A 22,076-nucleotide genomic window follows, 5' to 3' on the forward strand; every position below is an offset into this window, starting at 1 on the left:
AGATTACTGAATAATTAAATCATAAGAGAAAAAATGAAAATATACATATACGTGGAATATTTCCTAAAACTAGTATGATGATGTGTGCTGTCATAGGGATGGCTTTCATCTTCTGTTTTACACATTTGATAAGGGAAAATACATTAGTGTATTAATATTTATTAGTATTAATATACATTTTAACATTTTAAAGGTTCCATGGGTATTGTCTGTAACAAAGGAAAGAGTTACAGGGGGGCACCATTTCATGCGACCATCCCCAGGGACTATGCTCTAGTGCTGTCACCAGTAAAGAGATTAGTGTCCTCAGGACCTGTGTCCCAGCTTAGAACCTATGTCCCCAGGACTGTGTCCCACCCCCTCATCTGCCTCTGTCACCGTGCTTAGCAGCAGTGTCATACACTGGATTGTAAGCTCCAAAGAAGCTTCTAGGTGAGGAGGACCAGAGACAAGGGCCCGGGGCTTTTTGTCTCACTTCCTCATTAACTGAGACACTGTGGCTAAGTGTAGCTGCTCCCGCTGCCATGATATACAGCACAGTAGTAGTCAGCCTCGTCCTCAGGCTGCAGCCCAGAGATGAGCAGGAGACCTGCATTGGCCGAGGTGTCTTTGGATCCAGAGAAGCGGCTGGGGACCCCGGGGCCCAACTGTGTACTTGAGTCTGAGTAGTAGTACAGGAGGTACCGGGGAGGGCTCCCTGGCTTCTGCTGGTACCAGTATATGTTATAGCCACCAACACTGAAGCCACTGCTCAGGGTGCACGTGAGTCTGGCTGTTGATCCCAGGGATGCAGACAGGGAGGGCGGCTGGGTCAGCACAGGCTGAGACAGGGAACCTGCAGACACACACATGTCACAATGAAGACAAGAGACAGGGTGGATGTGGTTGAGGAGCTGAGCCACAGTGATCCGATTCAGGCTTGAGTCCCCCTCCCCGTGTACTGGGGCCTGTCCCTACCTGTGCAGTGACAGAGGAGCACAAGGAGTACAGAGGTCCAGACCATGGTGACGTACCCCCTGCTTAGGCCACAGAGCTGGGGCTGGGATGCCCCTGGCCTGTCTTATCCCCTGTCCCAGGGCCTCACAGAGGAGGGGCTGCTCATGCAAATATGACCGCGCCTGCCTCTCCCTCCTGTGCACTTACTGTGCTGTGGCCCTGTGACAGGGAGGATTCCTTTTTTTTTTCCTCTCCAAACATATACTTTATTTTTAATGTAAAAAGCATGTTAGATAAAGGAGATTAGTTTTTCAGTTGTGCATGATATTCACATAATGTTAGCCTCTCGTCAACATATTAAGTAATCTAATTTCCATCTTAGAAACTTGGTGTGTTCTTTTATTTTAAATTATTTTTATTGGTGTTCAATTTGCAAACATATAGAATATCACCCAGTGCTCATCCCATAACATGCTCCCCTCAGTGCCCATCACCCATTCACCCCCACCCCCTGCCCTCCTCCCCTTCCACCACCCCTAGTTCGTTTCCCAGAGTTAGGAGTCTCTCATGTTCTGTCTCCCTCCCTGAGAGAAGGACAAGCATTATATGGTCTCATTCATTTGGGGAATATAAAAAATAGTGAAAGGGGGATGGAAGGGCAAGATGGCGGAAGAGTAGGGTCCCCAAATCGCCTGTCCCCACCAAATTACCTAGATAACCTTCAAATCATCCCGAAAATCTACGAATTCGGCCTGAGATTTAAAGAGAGACCAGCTGGAATGCTACAGTGAGAAGAGTTCGCGCTTCCATCAAGGTAGGAAGACGGGGAAAAAGAAATAAAGGAACAAAAGGCCTCCGAGGGGGAGGGGCCCCGCGAGGAGCCGGGCTGAGGCCGGGGGAGTGTCCCCAGGACAGGAGAGCCCCGTCCCGGAGGAGCAGGAGCTGCACCAACCTTCCCGGGCGGGCGGAAAGGGGCTCGCAGGGAGTTGGAGCAGGACCCAGGAGGGCGGGGATGCCCTCGGGCTCCCGGGGACACTAACAGACACCTGCGCCCCGGGAGAGTGCTCCGAGCTCCCTAAGGGCTGCAGCGCGCACGGCGGGACCCGGAGCAGCTCGGAGGGGCTCGGGCGGCGGCTCCGCGGAGGGGGCTGCGGGGCGGGAGCGCGAATCCACCAGCGCAGGCCCCGGAGCACAGGGCGCCGGGACACAGCCCAGGATCCGGCCTCCCCCGGGACAGGCAGAGGCCGGGAGGGCCCAGGACAGCAAGGACGCTCCTGCCCCGAGCTGAGCAGATCAGCGGCCCCGCCCCGGAGCCTCCAGGCCCTGCGGACGGAGAGCCCCGTAGTTCCTGTGGGAGCTGACTCCAGGGCTCCAGAGCTGGCCCCGCCACTGGGGTTGTTCCTCCTGGGGCCTCACGGGGTAAACAACCCCCAAGGAGCCCTGCACCAGGCAGGGGCAGAGCAGCTCCCCCAAGTGCTAACACCTGAAAATCAGCACAGCAGGCCCCTCCCCCAGAAGACCAGCTGGACGGACCAGTTCCAGGGGAAGTCAAGGGACTTAAAGTCTACAGAATCAGAAGATACTCCCCCGTGTTTTTTGCTTTTTTTTTTTTTATTTCTGATTGCTTCCCCCACCCCCTTTTTTCCCTTTCTTTCTCTTTTTCTTCCCTTTTTTCTTCCTTTTTTCTTTTTTATTTTCTTCTTTCTCTCCTCTCTTTTTCTCCTTTTTCCCAATACACCTTGTTTTTGGCCACTCTGCACTGAGCAAAATGACTAGAAGGAAAGCCTCACCTCAAAAGAAAGAACCAGAAACAGTCCTCTCTCCCACAGAGTTACAAAATCTGGATTACAAATCAATGTCAGAAAGCCAATTCAGAAGCACTATTATATAGCTGCTGGTGGCTCTAGAAAAAAGCATAAAGGACTCAAGAGACTTCATGACTGCAGAATTTAGATCCAATCAGGCAGAAATTAAAAATCAGTTGAATGAGATGCAATCCAAACTAGAAGTCCTAACGACGAGGGTTAATGAGGTGGAAGAACGAGTGAGTGACATAGAATACAACTTGATGGCAAAGAGGGAAACTGAGGAAAAAAGAGACAGACAATTAAAAGACCATGAAGACAGATTAAGGGAAATAAATGACAGCCTGAGGAAGAAAAACCTACGTTTAATTGGGATTCCCGAGGGCGCCGAAAGGGACAGAGGGCCAGAATCTGAATTTGAACACATCATAGCTGAAAACTTTCCCAATCTGGGAAGGGAAACAGGCATTCAGATCCAGGAAATAGAGAGATCCCCCCCTAAAATCAATAACAACCGTTCAACACCTCAACATTTAATAGTGAAGCTTGCAAATTCCAAAGATAAAGAGAAGATCCTAAAGCAGCAAGAGACAAGAAATCCCTGACTTTTATGGGGAGGAATATTAGGGTAACAGCAGACCTCTCCACAGAGACCTGGCAGGCCAGAAAGGGCTGGCAGGATATATTCAGGGTCCTAAATGAGCAGAACATGCAACCAAGAATACTTTATCCAGCAAGGCTCTCATTCAAAATGGAAGGAGAGATAAAGAGCTTCCGAGACAGGCAGGAACTGAAAGAATATGTGACCTCCAAACCAGCTCTGCAAGAAATTTTAAGGGGGACTCTTAAAACTCCCCTTTAAGAAGAAGTTCAGTGGAACAATCCACAAAAACAAGGACTAAATAGATATCATGATGACACTAAACTCATCTCTGTCAGTAGTAACTCTGAACGTGAACGGGCTTAATGACCCCATCAAAAAGTGCAGGGTTTCAGACTGGATAAAAAAACAGGACCCATCTATTTGCTGTCTACAAGAGACTCATTTTAGACAGATGGACACATACAGCCTGAAAATAAAAGGTTGGAGAACCATTAACCATTCATATGGTTCTCAAAAGAAAGCAGGGGTAGCCATCCTCATATCAGATAAACTAAAATTTACCGCGAAGACTGTAGTGAGAGATGAAGAGGAACATTATATTTTACCTACTGACATGAGTTTTGTTTGTTTTTTATTTTACATTTCTTTTTAATTCTGACATGTTCCTTTTTTTCCTTTTTTTAATAATAAATTTATTTTTTATTGGTGTTCAATTTACCAACATACAGAATAACACCCAGTACTCATCCCGTCAAGTGCCCCTCAGTGCCCGTCACCCAGTCACCCCCACCCCCCACCCTCCTCCCCCTCCATCACCCCTAGTTCGTTTCCCAGAGTTAGGAGTCTTTATGTTCTGTCTCCCTTTCTGATATTTCCTACCCATTTCTTCTCCCTTCCCTTCTATTCCCTTTCACTATTATTTTTGATTTGCATTTCCCTGATGGCAAGTGATGCGGAGCATTTCCTCATGAGCTTTTTGGCCACGTATATGCATTTCTGCTGTTCATACACAGCTCCCCGCTTTGTAGGGAGTGGCCATGATCTGTCTGGAACCTGCAGAGGAGTCCTTCTTGCCTCTCCATAACTGTAAGAAATTCGAGGACAAATTTTGGGGTTCCCTCTCTGCAGCTGCAGAACCACATTCTTTGTCTTTGTCTCCACCTTCCCACGGAACCCTCATTGTCTCCATCTGACTGTCATGGTAGAAGCACAGGAATCAATTGAAATAGGAGGCCACCCCACCCCCTTAATCACTACATCTGTACTAATTACATCTGCAGTACCCCTTTTCCATATAAGGTCACATTTTAAGTCCTGAGCTCTACAATTTCAATATATGTTCTTTGGTAGGATAGAATTTAAATGAGGATGTTACAAAAGAAGAATCCTTTCCCAAAAGATTTATAAGTATCACTATTTTATTTATTATTTATTTATTTATTTATTTATTTTAAAGTTTTTATTTATTCATTCAAGAAAGACTCACACAGAGAGAGTCAGGGACACAGGAAGATGGAGAAACAGGCTCCATGCAGGGAGCCCAACATGGGACTGGATCCCAGTACTCCAGGATCAAGGCCAGGGCTGAAGGCAGGAGTTCAACCCCTGAACTAAGCAGGCTTCCCTTTAAAAAAATTATTATTACTATTTTTAAGTGTGCAACATAGTTTCATTGCACTGAAATGCAACCTAATAAACATCAAGAAAATACTAAATGAACACTTCTTCCATTTTTCGTTTTTTATCTGTAAAGGAAGACTTTTAATGTTCCGTTTTTTTTCTAGAGGAAATGTATTTAGCCTCAATCTATAATCCTGATCCAACAGACATTTTGTAATATGAAATATCTGCTTTTGGGTTTCTGTGAACTAATGCCTCCTGAGTCACCCATACATTTATTCAATGTTAGGACTCACACAGGGATGGAAATCAGTCCAGACCCTTCCCAATGCCCATCTCCCCATGGCCAGTCTGCATTTATAGTGCTCTGGGCTCAGGTGTTTGGCCATGAGATGTCAGTAATCACATGATATTTGTATACACACTTGATAAAACAAAGTGTATGTGTCCCTTCCTCATCTTGGTTTCTCACTGGGCCCAGCACCACTATAGTGTAGTCCCCAGAGGAACTCACCCTCGTCCTCAGGCTGGGCACTAGGAGATGGTCAAGTCAAATTTGTTCCCAAGAAGGGAACCTGAGAAATCAGTATTTATTGTTTTTATTATAAATAAATGCTCCAGACTTGGAAAATCTTTTCCTAGATCCAGTATGGATAGAGTCTTGTGCTGGAGGCATTCCTGAAAGTGACTTTCCCTCCTGGGGACACTGCCATGAAGTCTCCTTAGTCACCACAATCTAAGAATTAATCCCTGAAATGAAAATAGACACGTTAGGAATGAAGAAGAAAGGGAGATGGATCCCTCCTAAGGATGCCTCTGAGATCCCCATGAACAGGGCAAGTGGCTGAGGAGGGGGAGAAGAAGGAGAGGAGTCAAGATCATGCCGTGGAATTTCCACAGATTCCCTGGCCTTAAAACTGGCTCTGGTCTCTGGGATGTCTCTTTTTTATTTAAATTTTTCTTTACATATCAATTATTAACACAATGTGTAATAGAGGTACAATTTAGTAATTCAAGACTTAAATAAATGATCCTGTGCTCATCACAAGTGCACTCCTTCATCCCCACCACCTTTGTAACCCATCCCTCCAACCACCTTCCATTTAGTAAGCATTAGTTAGTTCTCTAGAGTTAAGGGTTTGTTCTTGTTTTCCTCTCTTTTTTCCCTATGATGCATTGTTTCATTTCTTAAATTCTCCATGAGTGAAATTATATGGTATTTGTCTTTCTCTCATTGACTTATTTCACTTAGCATTATACTCCCTAGTTCCATCCACATCTTTGCAAATGATAAAATGCGATTCTTTTTATGGTTCAGTAATATTTAATCATATATATATATGGTATATATATATATATATATATATATATATATATATATATATATATATACCATTTATCAGTTGGGCTCACTCTGGTATTGCTCAAAATGCCACTATGAACTTCGGGGAGCATGTATCCCTGAGTTAGTATTTTTGTATTCTTTGGGTAAATACCACAAGGGTAATTGCTGAATCACAGAGTATTGCTATTTTTAACGCTTTGAGTATCCTTCAAACTGTGTTCCAAAGGAGCTACATAAATTTGCACACCCATCAACAGTGCAAGACGTTTCCCCTTTCTCCACATCATTGCCCACAACTGCTGTTTCCTATGTTGTGTCTGTTAGCTGTTATGACTGGTGAGACGTCATATCTCAGTTTCATTCTGATTTGTATTTGGGATGATTCCTTTATCTCCTCCTCAGCTCCAGTGATGAAGGGTGCGCTTGGTGGTATATTGGTTAAATAGGAGCCCACAATTCTATCTGATTCTGGATCCTCAGCCCAGCTAGTAGCTTCCATCCAAGGTGGATTTTTGGGGTGGGTTTGTCCCCTGGAAGGAGACAGCTGCTGTCATCTCTCCCTCTGGCAGTGAGCACCAGTGCAGGGCCCAGGCAGGTGGAACCATTTCAGTGGGTTTCAGGCCTGGGAAGCTCTGAGCAGGTGCACAGCGCCCCCTGCTGACAGCCTCAGGAGATCAGTCAAGGTGGTGGGAACTGTGCAGGAGGAATAGAGCCCATTTTTGGTTTCAACAAATAAAGAAGAAAACAAACAAATAAAAAGTGATAAAAGAGGAGGGAGGGGCATGATGGCGAAAGAGTAGGGTCCCCAAGTCGCCTGTCCCCACCAAATTACCTAGATAACCTTCAAATCATCCTGAAAATCTACGAATTCGGCCTGAGATGTAAAGAGAGACCAGCTGGAATGCTGCAGTGAGAAGAGTTCGCGCTTCTCTCAAGGTAGGAAGACGGGGAAAAAGAAATAAAGGAACAAAAGGCCTCCGAGGGGGAGGGGCCCCGCGAGGAGCCGGGCTGAGGCCGGGGCGAGTGTCCCCAGGACAGGAGAGCCCCGTCCCGGAGGAGCAGGAGCTGCACCAACCTTCCTGGGGGAAAGGGGCTCGCAGGGAGGTGGAGCAGGACCCAGGAGGGCGGGGATGCCCTCGGGCTCCCCGGGACACTAACAGACACCTGCGAGCGCAGGAGAGTGCGCCGAGCTCCCTAAGGGCTGCAGCGCGCACGGCGGGGCCGGAGCAGCTCGGAGGGGCTCGGGCGGCGGCTCCGCGGAGGGGGCTGCGGGGCGGGAGCGCGAATCCACCAGCGCAGGCCCCGGAGCACAGGGCGCCGGGACACAGCCCAGGATCCGGCCTCCCCCGGGACAGGCAGAGGCCGGGAGGGTCCAGGACAGCGAGGACGCTCCTGCCCCGAGCTGAGCAGATCAGCGGCCCCGCCCCGGAGCCTCCAGGCCCTGCGGACGGAGAGCCGCCGAGAGCCCCGAGCCCCGTAGTTCCTGTGGAGGCTGAATCCAGGCTTCCAGAGTTGCCATAGCAACTGCTGCTGTTCCTCCTGGGGCCTCACGGGGTAAACAACCCCCGCTGAGCCCTGCAGCAGGCAGGGGCAGAGCAGCTCCCCCAAATGCTAACACCTGAAAATCAGCACAGCAGGCCCCTCCCCCAGAAGACCAGCTGGACGGACCAGTTCCAGGGGAAGTCAAGGGACTTAAAGTCTACAGAATCAGAAGATACTCCCCCGTGTTTTTTTTTTTTTATTTCTGTTTGCTTCCCCCACCCTTTTTTCCCCTCTCTTTCTTTTTCTTTCTCTTTTTCTTCCCTTTTTTCCTTTTTTCTTCCTTTTTTCTTTTTCTCTTTTCTTTCCTTCTTTCTCTCCTCTCTTTTTCTCCTTTTCCCAATACAACTTGTTTTTGGCCACTCTGCACTGAGCAAAATGACTAGAAGGAAAACCTCATCTCAAAAGAAAGAATCAGAAACAGCCCTCTCTCCCACAGAGTTACAAAATCTGGATTACAATTCAATGTCAGAAAGCCAATTCAGAAGCACTATTATACAGCTACTGGTGGCTCTAGAAAAAAGCATTAAGGACTCACGAGACTTCATGACTGCAGAATTTAGATCCAATCAGGCAGAAATTAAAAATCAATTGAATGAGATGCAATCCAAACCAGAAGTCCTAACGACGAGGGTTAAAGAGGTGGAAGAACGAGTGAGTGACATAGAAGACAAGTTGATGGCAAAGAGGGAAACTGAGGAAAAAAGAGACAAATAATTAAAAGACCATGAAGACAGATTAAGGGAAATAAATGACAGCCTGAGGAAGAAAAACCTATGTTTAATTGGTGTTCCCGAGGCCAGCACCCCAGGCTCTAGCCTGCAGAAGACCTGCTACAGCCCTGTCTCTGAGGGTGGCACTGACCTCAGAGTGCAAAGTGTGAACCTGCAGGGTGTTTAAGGAAGGAAGGAGTGACAGCTGCAGATGCTCTGACACCTGTATACCCTTCACAGATCCACTCTCATCACAGAGAGAATGTGGGTTGAAGATGTAGTTTTTAAACTGGACGAAAAAAATAATGGGAAAAAAATGTCTTCTAGTTCTTGGTTGAAGAAGCTCTACAAACTTCTTTCTAAATCATATTTATTATTATTATTATTATTATTACTCTTACTATTATATTTTTGAATACATTCATGACTTTTGTATAATAGGTCTGGTCCTGAGAGTACAAGTAGGAAAGCCCAACGTGGTACCCAGGGAAACCCTGGGAGAAGCCCATTTCTATGAAGCTCAGGGCCTCCTCAGTCATGGAATAACCTAACCCAGAGCTTCCAGGAGGGACTGATTAGGGTGCGGATTGTCTCAGGGCAGACACAGCTCTAGACCTTGTCTGGTGCCCAGCATGTTCAGGATAGATGAATTATCCCTTCAGCCACTCAGGAGCAGAACAGTGAATTTCTATTACCCAAGGCCAATGGCACCCAGAAATTTCTTAGAAAGACCCCACAGGTGATTGTTGCGGAGGTGGAGATAAGGGGGACTGTGTCCCTGAGATCCCATATCCTGTGGTCTCAATTGGGACAGACTTTTCATTAGTGTTCTGACCTGGCCTTTACTGGACTGACAGGATGTTCCTTGGATACAGAAATCTCCCTTACTCTACATTCGAACATGAGTGTTTCCCTTGTTCAGGACAGACCTTCCTGAAGGTGAATCCCCCCACGCAGATTTCTCCAGATAATTTTCTCAATGTAAAAATGTTCACAGTCATTATCTGTCTGCATAGGGATTGATATCCCATTCTCCCTTTGTCTGAGACAGTGTAACACTAGCTGCTGCCACTGCCATGATCTTAGCACAGTGATAGTCAGCCTCGTCCTCAGGCTGCAACCCAGAGATGAGTAAAGTCCTGCACTGGAGGAGGCATCTTCAAATCCAGAGAAGCAGCTGCCGACGCCAGAGACATGATGCTTGTGTGAGAGTGTTTAGTAGTTCGGGAGATACTGGGGAGGGCTCCCTGGCTTCTGCTGGAATCAGCTTATAGCAAAGCTGCCAACACTGAGGTCACTGCTCAGGGTGCAGGTGAGTCTGGCCACTGTTCCCAGGGATGCAGAGAGGGAGGGCAGCTGGGTCAGCACAGGTTGGGACAGGGAACCTGCACACACATGGGTGAAGTGGGACTGGGACAAAGATACATTTCCTCATGACCCTAAGACTGTGGTTGACACAGGCTGGAGAGCTGTCCTGTGTCCCTGAATTATGTTCTTACCTATACAATGAGACCGGGTGCATGACATGGACAGGAGTCCAGGCCATGGTGACACAGACCCAGGTCCTCACAGTGAGCTGGGCTGCCCCACGCCTCTTTTTCTCCCCTACCCTCTGCCAAAAGAGAGGCTGTATAGGTCCCACCCAGTGACAGCCCAGGTCCTCTCTCTGTCCCTGTGCTGGAGCTCAGCTCACAACACACATGTGGATGATGGAGGTGGCTTCAGCCCTGGGGAATGCTGTGGGAGGAAACACCCCCTGAGAGCACACAGGTCCCTGCTCAGGGGACTAGGCCAGGCCAGAGAAGACATACCTGCTGAGTCCCCATAGGGATCACCTTCCCTAGCCACAGACCCCAGGCTCCCTTGAATAGTTCCTATTGATGAGTTGCTTTGGAACACAAGGCAGTCCTACTGAGCCCTCTGCTGGTCACAGGACGAGCACCTCACCTTGACCAGAAGCCCTGACAGCCCAGCTGGTGTCTGGGGCTCACCAAGTCTGGTTTCTAGATGCGGTGTTCCCTTAGGCCTGCTGATGACACTTTACTGATTCACGTCAGAAGGGACCATGGTCTATGGGAATGTAAACACCTACATATAGGATGTGAACACTAATAAAAGGAAAAACTTGAATGGGGTTCAGAGAGCAGCTCTCATGGTCACCACCCCTCAGTTACAGACCCAGAAGAAGACAGTTATTGCAAATCTACACTATTGTAGCCACTTCTAACCACATCCCAATGGAAAGAAATGTTTCCACCTCCCCTGGAAACAGCCCAGTCTGTGAGAGACCCTCATAGCTCAGTGATGGAAAGTGACTCTACTGGAATCCCCAGTTTACTCCCATGAACTTGTTTATAACATCCCTCCTACCCTCAGTCTTTGCTCCATAAATGAGATTTCCTGTCCTTTGTTCTTAGAGTTGCCTATGATTTTCCCATACTTTGGCTGTCCCGGATTATAATTTCCCAATATTCCTGAATAAACACTTTGTCACAGGAAAAAATAACTGGCAGTTTCATTATTTTTTTATTTAAATTCCATTAGCCAACATGTATTACATCATTAGTTTCAGATGTAGAGGCCAGTGATTCCTCACTTGCATATAAGACCCAGTGATCATCACATCACGTGCCCTCTTTAATGCCCATCACCCAGTTACCCCAGCCCCTCACCCACCTCCTCTCCAGCACCCCTGTTTGTTTCCTGTAGTTAAGTGTCTCTCATGATTTGTCCCCTGTCTGATTTCTCCCTTTCAGTTTTTCCTCTCTTCCTCTATGAGCCTCTGCACCGTTTCTTATGTTCTACGTATGAGTAAAACCATGTGATATTTATCTATGGGAAGCTTTATCTTTAAGGTTCACAATCATAAAGTACTTGGCCAGTGAATCCTATAGTATATTTTAGCAAAAGTTGAAGGAGTCACGTGCTACACCTGATGTCGCGGAGCAGAGGAGAGTGGATTGGGTTGTTTGTTTGTTTGAACGTCCTGTAAGGTTTCTTCCAGCCATCAGTATAAAATGAACGTATTCCAGGTAATAAAAATACATAGTGATATGTTCAAATAATGGCAACCTAATAAAAATTTCACAAGATATTTAACAGTATTATAACATTTGTAGATTCAGTTAGATTTGGTGAGATGGGAAAAGTAATGCATTTCATATACTTAATCTTTAGTTGTGAATAATGTAAGGTTTTCTATACTTTATAAATTTAGGTTTATCTAAGTAAAGTGTGGTTTTTTATTAATAATTGTGCCATATATGTCTTGTTGGGATTTGTGCTTAAATTGTCATTTTCCCACATTAATTTTTTGTCATTTTCAATTCCCTATGATATGTTTTTCAATGTCCTACTGGAGATACTTTGAATGTCTGTGTAGACCAAGGCAGAAACTCATACTCCTCAAAGTCACCTACAGGTACACTTCCACCAACTAGGCAAATATCCCCCGATTTGTAAGAGAAGAGAATCAAATTTCATTGAGAGGGTGAAGGAGCCCCACTCTCATCTGTCAGTTTAATTGTTTAACTATTACTATAATGGATTTATTCCTCTTTCTGCTTTGGTGTCAAGGTGACAAGTTGGGAGGCAGGGTGGGAGAGATAACACTCCCTCCTGTCCAGGGTGAGGGTGGATGGGAACATATTCCTGAAAGAACTGCATTTTCTCTCTCCCTTACCCTGAGGAGTTCTTCATTTCCTTACAACCCTGGTCCTCCTCACTTACTTGCAATCACGGGTCATCATTCTCACCATCACAATCCATCTTTTATGTCTCTACCAAGGTTGTTCCCTCACCTCACTCACCCCCACCAAGATGGAATCCACCGTGCTGCTCCCTGCCCCCTGAATCTCCAGCTGCCTGTGGCTGCAGGTGCCCAGGGCCACACTGACTGCCTCCCTGGGAATGTGTGAGACCCTCCTCTAGGGCTTCCCTGGTTCAGACTGTGTGATCCTTCATTTCTCATAGCCCTTTCTGTAACCCAATGTTATCTCTCTCCCTGCCTGCTCTAAACATTCAGACTTTCCTCAGTTTCCTTGAAGCTAGAATCTATCTTCCCTCGAGTCTCCAAACTGGAATATAGACACTAAAAGTTACAAGAGATTATCTACTCACTGTTAAGAATATTTATGGTTATTTTCTTATTGAAGATAAAATAAAATGTTCACCATTTACTTTCAAACATGCTTTCATATTCTTGAATTTTACAATTTCCTTTTACATACAGACTGCACACATCTAAGGCTGCTTCTTCTTAGTGGAACAGGATGCCCACTGATATGAACCATGAACTTGCTCGACCTTATGCACTCTATGTTTCCTGATCTGAGTCCCTTGTGATGTAGCAGAATGAACCCACTCTCCTTGAGGCTTCACACCACCAGCCTTGAGGAGAGAAGCACCAATCTTTCCCAGAAGATAAGGCCTGACCATATTCATGAACAGATGCCAGCAAGTTTGTGCAGGGTCATGCTTTCATGCTGATAGGACGAGATGTGATGTGGGACTGGAGAAAATGGTCAAGAAAGAATTCTTGAGATGTTTTCAATACAAAAACATGTTTTTATTATGACACAGTGACAGGACAATGTTCAGAAAAAGCTCCACTTGTGCTAGTGAGGAATATACTTATGATTACATACTTTCTAATTAGTGGGGTCTAAGGATAGCAGAAGTCTCTTAAGAATTTGGAAGTGAAGCTTTCAACCCCTGAGAGAGTAGCTGCTGCTAAGATAAGGCTATTTACTGTCTATGAAATCATTAGTTTTGAGACCCTTCAGATGTATATCACAGGCCATATGCTTAGAGGACATTGCAAATATATCCTGGGGAGTGTTTGCAGCTAAAAGGCAAAGTGACACTAAGGAACAAAGCAATAGTGGTAAAGCAATCAAAAAAGTCCTTGAGAGAGCTGTTGGAGTGATACAATCTGTAAGCCCCAGGACCACTGCCTGGATACTGCAAGCCCAGGAATGTCATCCCTGATTTTTCTTCTCCCATCAACATGACCAAACACTCTGCACCTGCTTATCCTGCATGGAGACCTCACCACTTCCTGCCTCTTACCCTGCAATCCCTCCAGCATCGCCTGGACTGGGAAGATGGACCGTGAGACATCTGACCACCATCTTCCTAAGGCGTTGGCTTCCTGAACAAAGCAACCTCTCCTTTCCCACCATCACTTGTCTCTCTTGCATTGACGTTCTAGCAGTGAACAGCATGACCCGAGTTTCGAACCTGTTGTCTATGTGGTATCATTGGCACTTTTACCTCATTAGTAATATTAAAATTAATTCCATTATTTTAACCTTATGAAAATGTATCATTCTTATTTAAAATAGTATTGAATGAGAGGATCATATGGTTCTTGGTTTTTCTCTTGCTGATATGATGAATCACATTGATTGTTTTATGAGTGTTGAACCAGCCTTGTGTCCCGGGACTAAATTCTACTTGGTCATGGTGAATAATTTTCTTAATGTATTGTTGGATCCTTTTGGCTAGGATCTTGTTGAGAATTTTTGCATCCAGGAATGCAGTTCATCAGGGATATTGGTCTGTATTTCTCCTTTTTGGTGGGGTCTTTGTCTAGTTTTGGAATTAAGGTGATGCTGGCCGCATAGAACGAATTTGGAAGTACTCTATCGCTTTCTATCTTTCCAAACAGCTTTAGTAGAATAGGTATGATTTCTTCTTTAAACGTTTGATAGAGTTCCCCTGGGAAGCCATCTGGCCCTGGACTCTTGTGTCTTGGGATGTTTTTGATGACTGCTTCAATTTCCTCCCTGGTTATTGGCCTGTTCAGGTCTTCTATTTCTTCCTGTTCCAGTTTTGGTAGTTTGTGGCTTTCCAGGAATGCGTCCATTTCTTCTAGATTGCCTAATTTATTGGCGTAGATCTGTTCAAAATATGTTTTCAAAATCGTTTGTATTTCCTTGGTGTTGGTAGTGATCTCTCCTTTCTCATTCATGATTTTATTAATTTGAGTCTTCTCTCTCTTCTTTTTAATAAGGTTGGCTAATGGTTTATCTATCTTATTAATTCTTTCAAAGAACCAACTCCTGGTTCTGTTGATCTGTTCCACAGTTCTTCTGGTCTCGATTTCGTTGAGTTCTGCTTGAATCTTTATTAACTCTCTTCTTCTGCTGGGTGTAGGATCTATTTGCTGTTTTTTCTCTAGCTCCTTTAGGTGTAAGGTTAGCTTTTGTATTTGAGGTCTTTCCAGTTTTTGAATGGATGCTTGTATTGCGATGTATTTCCCCCTTAGGACTGCTTTTGCTGCGTCCCAAAGATTTTGAATGGTTGTATCTTCATTCTCATTAGTTTCCATGAATCGTTTTAATTCTTCCTTAATTTCCTGGTTGACCCTTTCATCTTTTAGCAGGATGGTCCTTAACCTCCACGTGTTTGAGGTCCTTCCAAACTTCTTCTTGTGATTGAGTTCTAATTTCAAGGCGTTATGGTCTGAGAATATGCAGGGGACGATCCCAATCTTTTGGTATCGGTTCAGACCCGATTTGTGACCCAGTACATGGTCTATTCTGGAGAAAGTTCCATGTGCACTTGAGAAGAATGTGTATTCAGTTGAGTTTGGATGTAAAGCTCTGTAGATATCTGTGAAATCCGTCTGGTCCAGTGTATCATCATTTAAAGTTCTCGTTTCTTTGGAGATGTTGTGCTTAGAAGAGCTATTGAGGGTAGAAAGAGCTAGATTGAAGTCACCAAGTATAAGTGTATTATTATCTAAGTATTTCTTCACTTTGGTTATTAATTGATTTAAATATTTGAGATCTCCCACAGACCAGAGTTTAGAAGGTCTGTGACCGTGATCACCCCCTTCCCCAGACACCCTCTCCACAACATATTCAGAGGGATTCTCCTTCAGCTCAGGCAGGTCACCCCCTTGCTTCAAACCCTTCAGTGACTCCTCCCTGCTATTCGCTCCACACCCAAGCCCCTCTCACCCCTGAGGATACTCTAGGTTTTGGTCCCACCCACTCCCACTCCCACTTTGTAGCCCTCCCTGCCCCTTGTCCCCTACCCCAGCTTCATCCTTCTCTGTCCTTGGTCTCTCTGACCTCATTCCCTCTCCCATTAACCACACCAGCTGCTGTCTGTCTGCTTGAAGGAGATGGGCTTCACCTTAAGATGATGGTGGAAGCCCACATGTTGACAACTTTGAGCTTCTGTTGAAAGCAGGGAAGACACACAGTGTAACACACTGTGGTATGTATTTCTCTATTTGTCTTCTGTCCTGTTTACTGTAGCTTTATAATAGGTCTCAAATCAACAAGTGGCAGTCTCCCGTTTTGTTCTTCCCCCGCTATATGATGTGTACAGTTAGGGAACTCAGGCAGGATCTCAGGAGGTGCAGAGGAGCCCCCAGGTTCCCAGGGGCACTAACAGAGGAAGTGCGCCCTGGGGAGAGTGCACCACACTCCGCTGGCCGAGCTCCCTAAAGGGATGGAGGGTGGACTGGTGTGGCCCCAGAGAAGTCCCTATCAGGGAGCTCAGGCATTGGCTAGGGCTGTGGCTCCACGCAGAGGAGGCTGTGTGGCCCCAGGAGCACGATTCCAGCAGCTCAGGCCCTGGAGTCCAAGGCGCCAAGGGACACAGCCAGAATCCAGCCCTCCCCTTGGGACAGGAGGAGCCTGGTAGGGCACAGGACAGTGAGGACGCTCCTGCCACTGGGTGTCCCTGAACTCTGCAGATCAGCACCCCCCGCACCAGGAGCATCCAGCCCAGTGTGGACTGGGAACTGCAGTAGTTACTGCTGGAGCTCACTCCAGGGCTGGAGAGCTGGCTGCCGCCGGTCTTTTTGTTCCTTCCTGTGTCACCTTGTGCCTAAGACAGAATGGGGCCACCAGGGAACGGGGGCCTCGTAGAATAACCAGCTCCCACTGAGCCATGTACCTGGCAGGGGGTGGGTCAATTACCCAGGTGCACAACCTGAGAAAAAGTACAGAATCCCCTCCCCCATAAGACCAGTTGGAAGGATAGGGGAAGAGCAAGTTCTTGACTGAGCAGCACTGAAAAGCTCCCGGGGAAGTCTAGGGACACAGTATATAGAATCAGAGGATAGCCCTCCTTGTTTTCATTTTGTTTTGTTTTTGTTTTTGTTTTTTGTTCTTCTTTTGATTTCTTTTTTTTCCTCATTTTTTTCTTCCTTTTTCAAGTACAACTTTTTAGCCACTCTGCACTGAGCAAAATGACTAGAAAGAAGAAATCACAACAAAAGAAAGAATCAGAAACAGTACTCTCTCCTACAGAGTTACAGATTTTGGATTACAATTCGATGTCAGAAAGCCACTTCAGAAGCACAATTATAAAGCTACGGGTGAGCCTGGGTACTGGGGCCACGGGACTATCCTGGATTCTGCATCCCCAGGAGTGGTCAGGTTTTGGGGACCACAGCGGGGGAGGTGTCTTGTGTCTGGGTGGGTAGTTCTGGTCTCGTATTAAGATGGGTTGGTGCCTGTGTCTAGAGGAGTCAGTATGGAGGCTAAGTCCTTGAAGTCAGCCTGAAAAGAAGGTGGGCCAGGGGATTGGGTGTACAGGGGCCCTACTGGCACCAGGGACCACAGGGCTTGGCTGTTCCTTGAGTGGATGGATCCTGCATTTGACGGGGTGCTCCTGGCACCTGGGTGCATGCAGATACCCTTGCATGGGGGCTGGCATCAGTCATGATCAATTATCTTGGTCCCAGGGGCCTCTCTTCTGGTAATTCTACTCATGTGGGACAAAGAGAAAGGCTGAGGTCACAAAAAACAGATGTGTCCTGGGTCTGTGGATATAGCTGTACACTCTGTGGTCACAGGGTTTTGGCAGGCCCCCAAAGCTGGCAAGGAACAGTAGTGGGCCAGGACCGAGGACATATAGGACCTGGCAGCCATGTGAGCGAGGCTGGCTTGGGTGCAGGCAGAGGCTATGGTCCCCAGTAAGGTCAGGGGCACACTTCACTCTGCCTCTAGGAGAAAGGATTCCCTTTGAGCTGGGCCCCCAAACTGGGCAGAGCTCACAGGCACCATGTGAAACTCTTCCCGTCCCCTTTCAGGGCACCTTGCCTTCTGGCTCATTCCATCCAGGAGCTGAAAGAGCTCACTGGAATCCAAAGCTCTCGTGGAGGAATTTGCTTTGTGAATCTGCTTTAAATTGATGCTTCTGGAAGAGTAAGCATGCGAGAAACTCCTGCACTGTCCTCCTGCTGATGCCACTCTGCTCCCTTCATGCAGACTCATTGCAATGGGATGTAGGGACCTTACATTCACGGCTGCTCTGGGGGTTCCTGAGGCAGGGGGCAGGGGACATCAAACTTCCTTTGTGCACCACCCATTTGGGAATGTCCCCTCCTCAGATCTCTGTTCATCTGATCTTAGTTGCTCATCTTGTTGGGGGACCAGACATCCCTCCCTGAGGGCCTGGGTTCTCTTGCTCTTTTTGATTTTAGGACATCATGGCTGCAATTGTGCATCTCCCTCCAGTGGGGCTGGAGCTCTAGACCCACCCAGAGATGGGTCTACTCGGTGTGGGCATGGCCTTGTCTTTGGATCCAGAGAAGCAGCTGGGAACCTCAGAGACCAACTGTGTACTTGAGTCCAAGTAATAGTACAGGTGATACCGGGGAGGGCTCCCTGGCTTCTGCTGGAAGCAGTTTATAACATAGCTGTCAAGACTAAATTGACTACTCAGGATGCATGTGAGTCTGGCTGTTGTTCCCAGGGATTCAGAGAGGGAGGGTGGCTGGGTCAGCACAGGCTGGGACAGGGAACCTGAAGGCACCCACAGGTCACAATGAAGACAAGAGACAGGGTGCCTGTGTTTGAGGAGCTGAGCCAAAGGATCTGACTCAGGCTGGGGTCACTCCATTCCACTGGGGCCTGTCCCTACCTATGCAGTGACAGAGGAGTACAAGGAGGACAGCGGTCCAGGCCATGGTGACGTAGCCCTTTCTTAAGCCACAGAGATGGGGCTGGGCTGCCCTGGTCTGTCTTATCCCCTGTCCCAGGTCCCCACAGCTGAGGGGCTACTCATGTAAATCATGCCTCTCCCTCCTGTGCACATACTAGTCTGTGGTCCTTTGACAGGGATGATTCTTGATGCACTAGCTTCCCCCTGGTGAGCCTGGAGGAAGCAGCTGCTGGGACCCACACAGTCCCATGTCCAAGTACCCATCCCAACTCAGAGAGGACATGACTATTTAGCTCCCACTGAAAGCAAGGTACCCAGCCCCAAGACTGTGTCAGAGGAGGGATTGCATAACTGGGAGCCCCTGTCCTGCAGAAACCCCCAGACTCCATCCTACTGCCCCCTGCTGGTCTCTGGGCAAATTTCCTGTCTTTCCCACCTCAGGCAAGCCTCCTCTTCCCTGCTTCTCTGAATCCTGTGCACCCACCATGTGAGAGTGACACTCCAAGTGTGGATAGAGGTCCTAAGGTGTCATCTCTGATCAGGCTTCCTACATGGACTGGGTTCTATAGGGGGGGATCTGTGCCATCCTCTTCCAGGAGTGCCAGGTACTGCTGTGGAGCTGAGATCCAGACACAGGGAACAGAGAGCAGAGGGTCTCCATCCCTGCAGGAGGGCCTCAGGGGAGGTGGGTTGGCTCCACATGCTAAGTGTGAGGAGGAGCTTGTGGCGCAGGGAACACACATCTTCACAGAGGAGGACACAGAGGGTGGGAATGCTGGGTACTTCCTGAGCAAGGTTGATAGGACACAGAGAAGTCTGATGAAGCTGCCAGGGTTTTGAGGACAGAACATGGCCTGGGCGTCAAGCAGGGACCAGTGTAGGGCCATCCTCCGACCTTCTTCCCCTCCATTTTCTGTGAGATTTTTCATCCCAGCTGTGCCTGGCCTCAGGGGTACTCATCAGAGAATTATCTGCAGCAGACATCTTAGTACAGAATGTGGGACAGGGAGACTAGAAGAATCATTAGGAGGAGGGAGGGTCTGGAGGATCGTGACAGCCAAGGCAACAGGGAAGGGTGCAGGGGATTGTGTCCCCGGGTGGGACAGTGGGAGGTGACTGACTGGACTCCAGCCTGTGGGAGAGGAAGGGATGGTCCAGAGTGTCAGGTGGATGGAGGACGATGCCCACAGAGTCAGGAGTGCCTGGAGTGACCCTGGTGAGGTCAATAAGGAAAGCAGGTGGAGGGCTGCTGGTGGATCTGTTGTTCCCATGTCACATAAAAACCATATATGATTTGTGCAAGATGTGGAGACATTCACAGACAACCAGGGCTGAGGGAAGCCTTCCCTCCCCCAAGGGAAGGATGTGAGTGCTACATTAACCACAAGCCTGAGGGCTTAGACTGAGGGGTCCTGAAAGGAAAGCTGGAGGCCATAAGGTGACAGAAGGAACAGGGTGATGACCAAACACACAACGATGAAGGGAACCAAGTAGTTCAAATGCTTCCCCCACCCCTGCATCTTTTCTGTTCATCCCTGAAGGGAACCCTTGATCTATGAGGGAGGAGGGGAGGAGAGGACAGGACAGAGAAGCCCAGGGCTCTGCTGGCTGAGGCCACACGGTTGGCATTCCCATCCTCCCCTTCACAGTGGTCCCTTGTCCTAGACCAGGTAGCATTGCAGGTGATTCATTTCATCATGGGAACCTCTCCAGTTGTGAATTGTCTGTCCTGCCTGAACACCAGCCTGGACAATGACTACACGGGGAGGAGGATGCAACATGTACAAGGGAGGGAGTCAGAGCTGAGCAGCCATGCACCTCCAGGGGCACGGATGCTGCAGAGTTACATGGCAGTGAGGACACTACCTGCCAAGTGTGCAAGAATTACTAGAGTATTTCCCTAGTTGGGCTGGACCAGAAGCCTGGCCTCAAGGGACCTGTCCCATGGCGCCACCTGCGGGGCTGAGACACTGAGTCCTCCAGGCTCTCTGACCCTCCCAGCACTCCTGCAATGATGTCCAGATTTTTGCAGTTGGATTTAGATGATGTCATAGGCCAGGGCAGTGAATGGAGAGGTGCCCACCATGGAGTTTCGGGCTGACAGGGCCTTTCTTTTTTTCAACTCATTAAAGACCTCTGAGTGGTTAAATACATGGTGTTTTGCACAGGGCTTCTGCTCCCAGGTGGTTCACAATTTCCTGAGAGTGGAGTTTAAACACTGAGAAGCCTTTCACCATCATTCCAACCAAGTGTTGGAGGAAAACCAAAGGGAGAGAAAGATTCCACATGAGATTAAACCTTGCTGGCCTCACCTGAGCTGATTACCTCTGCAACATCCCAATTTCCTGATTCTGACACATCCTGAAACATGAGATGTTTGAGAACTTTTTATCACATGAATGAGTAGAGACTGGAATCAATCCATAACAATTTATATCCTCAGTTTATTCACATTTTCTAGTTTTTACCTAATGTCCCTTTTCTATTCTGAGACTCCAATCAGGATTATTCGTTACATTCCTCATATCTCCTTAAGCTTCTCTTACTGTGACATTTTCTCAGGCTCTCCTTGTTTGCTGGTGTCTATGTCCACATTTACTGAGTGAGGACTATGCCTGACATCGTTGAGGGCCAAGAGTTTACACCTGTTACTCAAAATTCTCTGCACAGGAAAGCATCTCTTATGTTTATGCATTTGTACCAGCAGTTAACAGTATGGTCCGTGGACATCTCCTATAGACTTGGAGTTAAAACTCAATACCATTATATTTATTTGGTCCTCAAATCTTTCCAATTTTTCTCAGTGGGAGCATTTTCAGTTGGCTCATGAACTCCTTGACACACCCTGTCATGACGTGTGTGTGTGCACCTGTGTATGCATGGTGGGAGTGCATTGATTTGCTTGTGTTTGTTCTGAAGGATTCTTCACTTTCTGACACTACAAGCTGATCCCTGTTCATCCTGCTTCTCCTCCTGAGAGAATGGGATTAGAGAGCATTATCTGGGGAAATGCACCATAGTGACATTATGGGGCTTCACTGCATCTAATCCCTTACAGCGGAAACATGAAGGAATTCTATGTGGGAGTAAGTAACCCGAACATGCACATAGTGGTGACCTTTTCCACGTGCAATTATCAGTCTCCACCAAACTACACATGATTTCAAACTACCATCTCCAGCTAAAATCCATGACCGCAGTCTTCACTCGGGCCTCCTTCCTTGATGAATCTCCATTCCTGAAGTGAGGAAGCAGCTTGCAGCAGCATCCATCCATTTACTCAATTGTGCAATTTCAAGACACAGAGCAGCCCCAACAAAACCATGCACCTGTTCCCCCCAAGACACACCCTTGTCTACTAGACACAGAGCTCCGTGCAGTCTCTCATGACTTTACACTTACAGGCTCCACTCACATTCAATGTCTCGGTGGAGCAGCTTTCCCCCAAGCCCTGCACTGAGGTGGGCTCATAAGTTTGTCCTGCGGGTCCATGGGTTTGGTTACAGACTACATTCCTTCATGGGTCCCAAACCTTATAATTGACTTTTATATGCAGACTTTAGGGCTCTGTCAAGTGGCTCTACACGGTTCAGTGAATTCTG

General features: G+C 47.3%; 1 gene segment (V, D, J or C); it reads right to left on the reverse strand.

The window, feature by feature from the left end:
- Positions 1-500: 500 nt before the first annotated feature.
- LOC129507682 (immunoglobulin lambda variable 5-37-like) lies at positions 501-1,020 on the reverse strand. The segment is given in 2 exon segments: positions 501-835; positions 958-1,020. Coding segments are annotated over 2 exon segments (381 nt in total).
- Positions 1,021-22,076: the final 21,056 nt, after the last annotated feature.

Source organism: Nyctereutes procyonoides, unplaced genomic scaffold, assembly GCF_905146905.1.
Source record: "Nyctereutes procyonoides isolate TBG_1078 unplaced genomic scaffold, NYPRO_anot_genome, whole genome shotgun sequence".
NCBI classification, from domain to species: domain Eukaryota; kingdom Metazoa; phylum Chordata; class Mammalia; order Carnivora; family Canidae; genus Nyctereutes; species Nyctereutes procyonoides.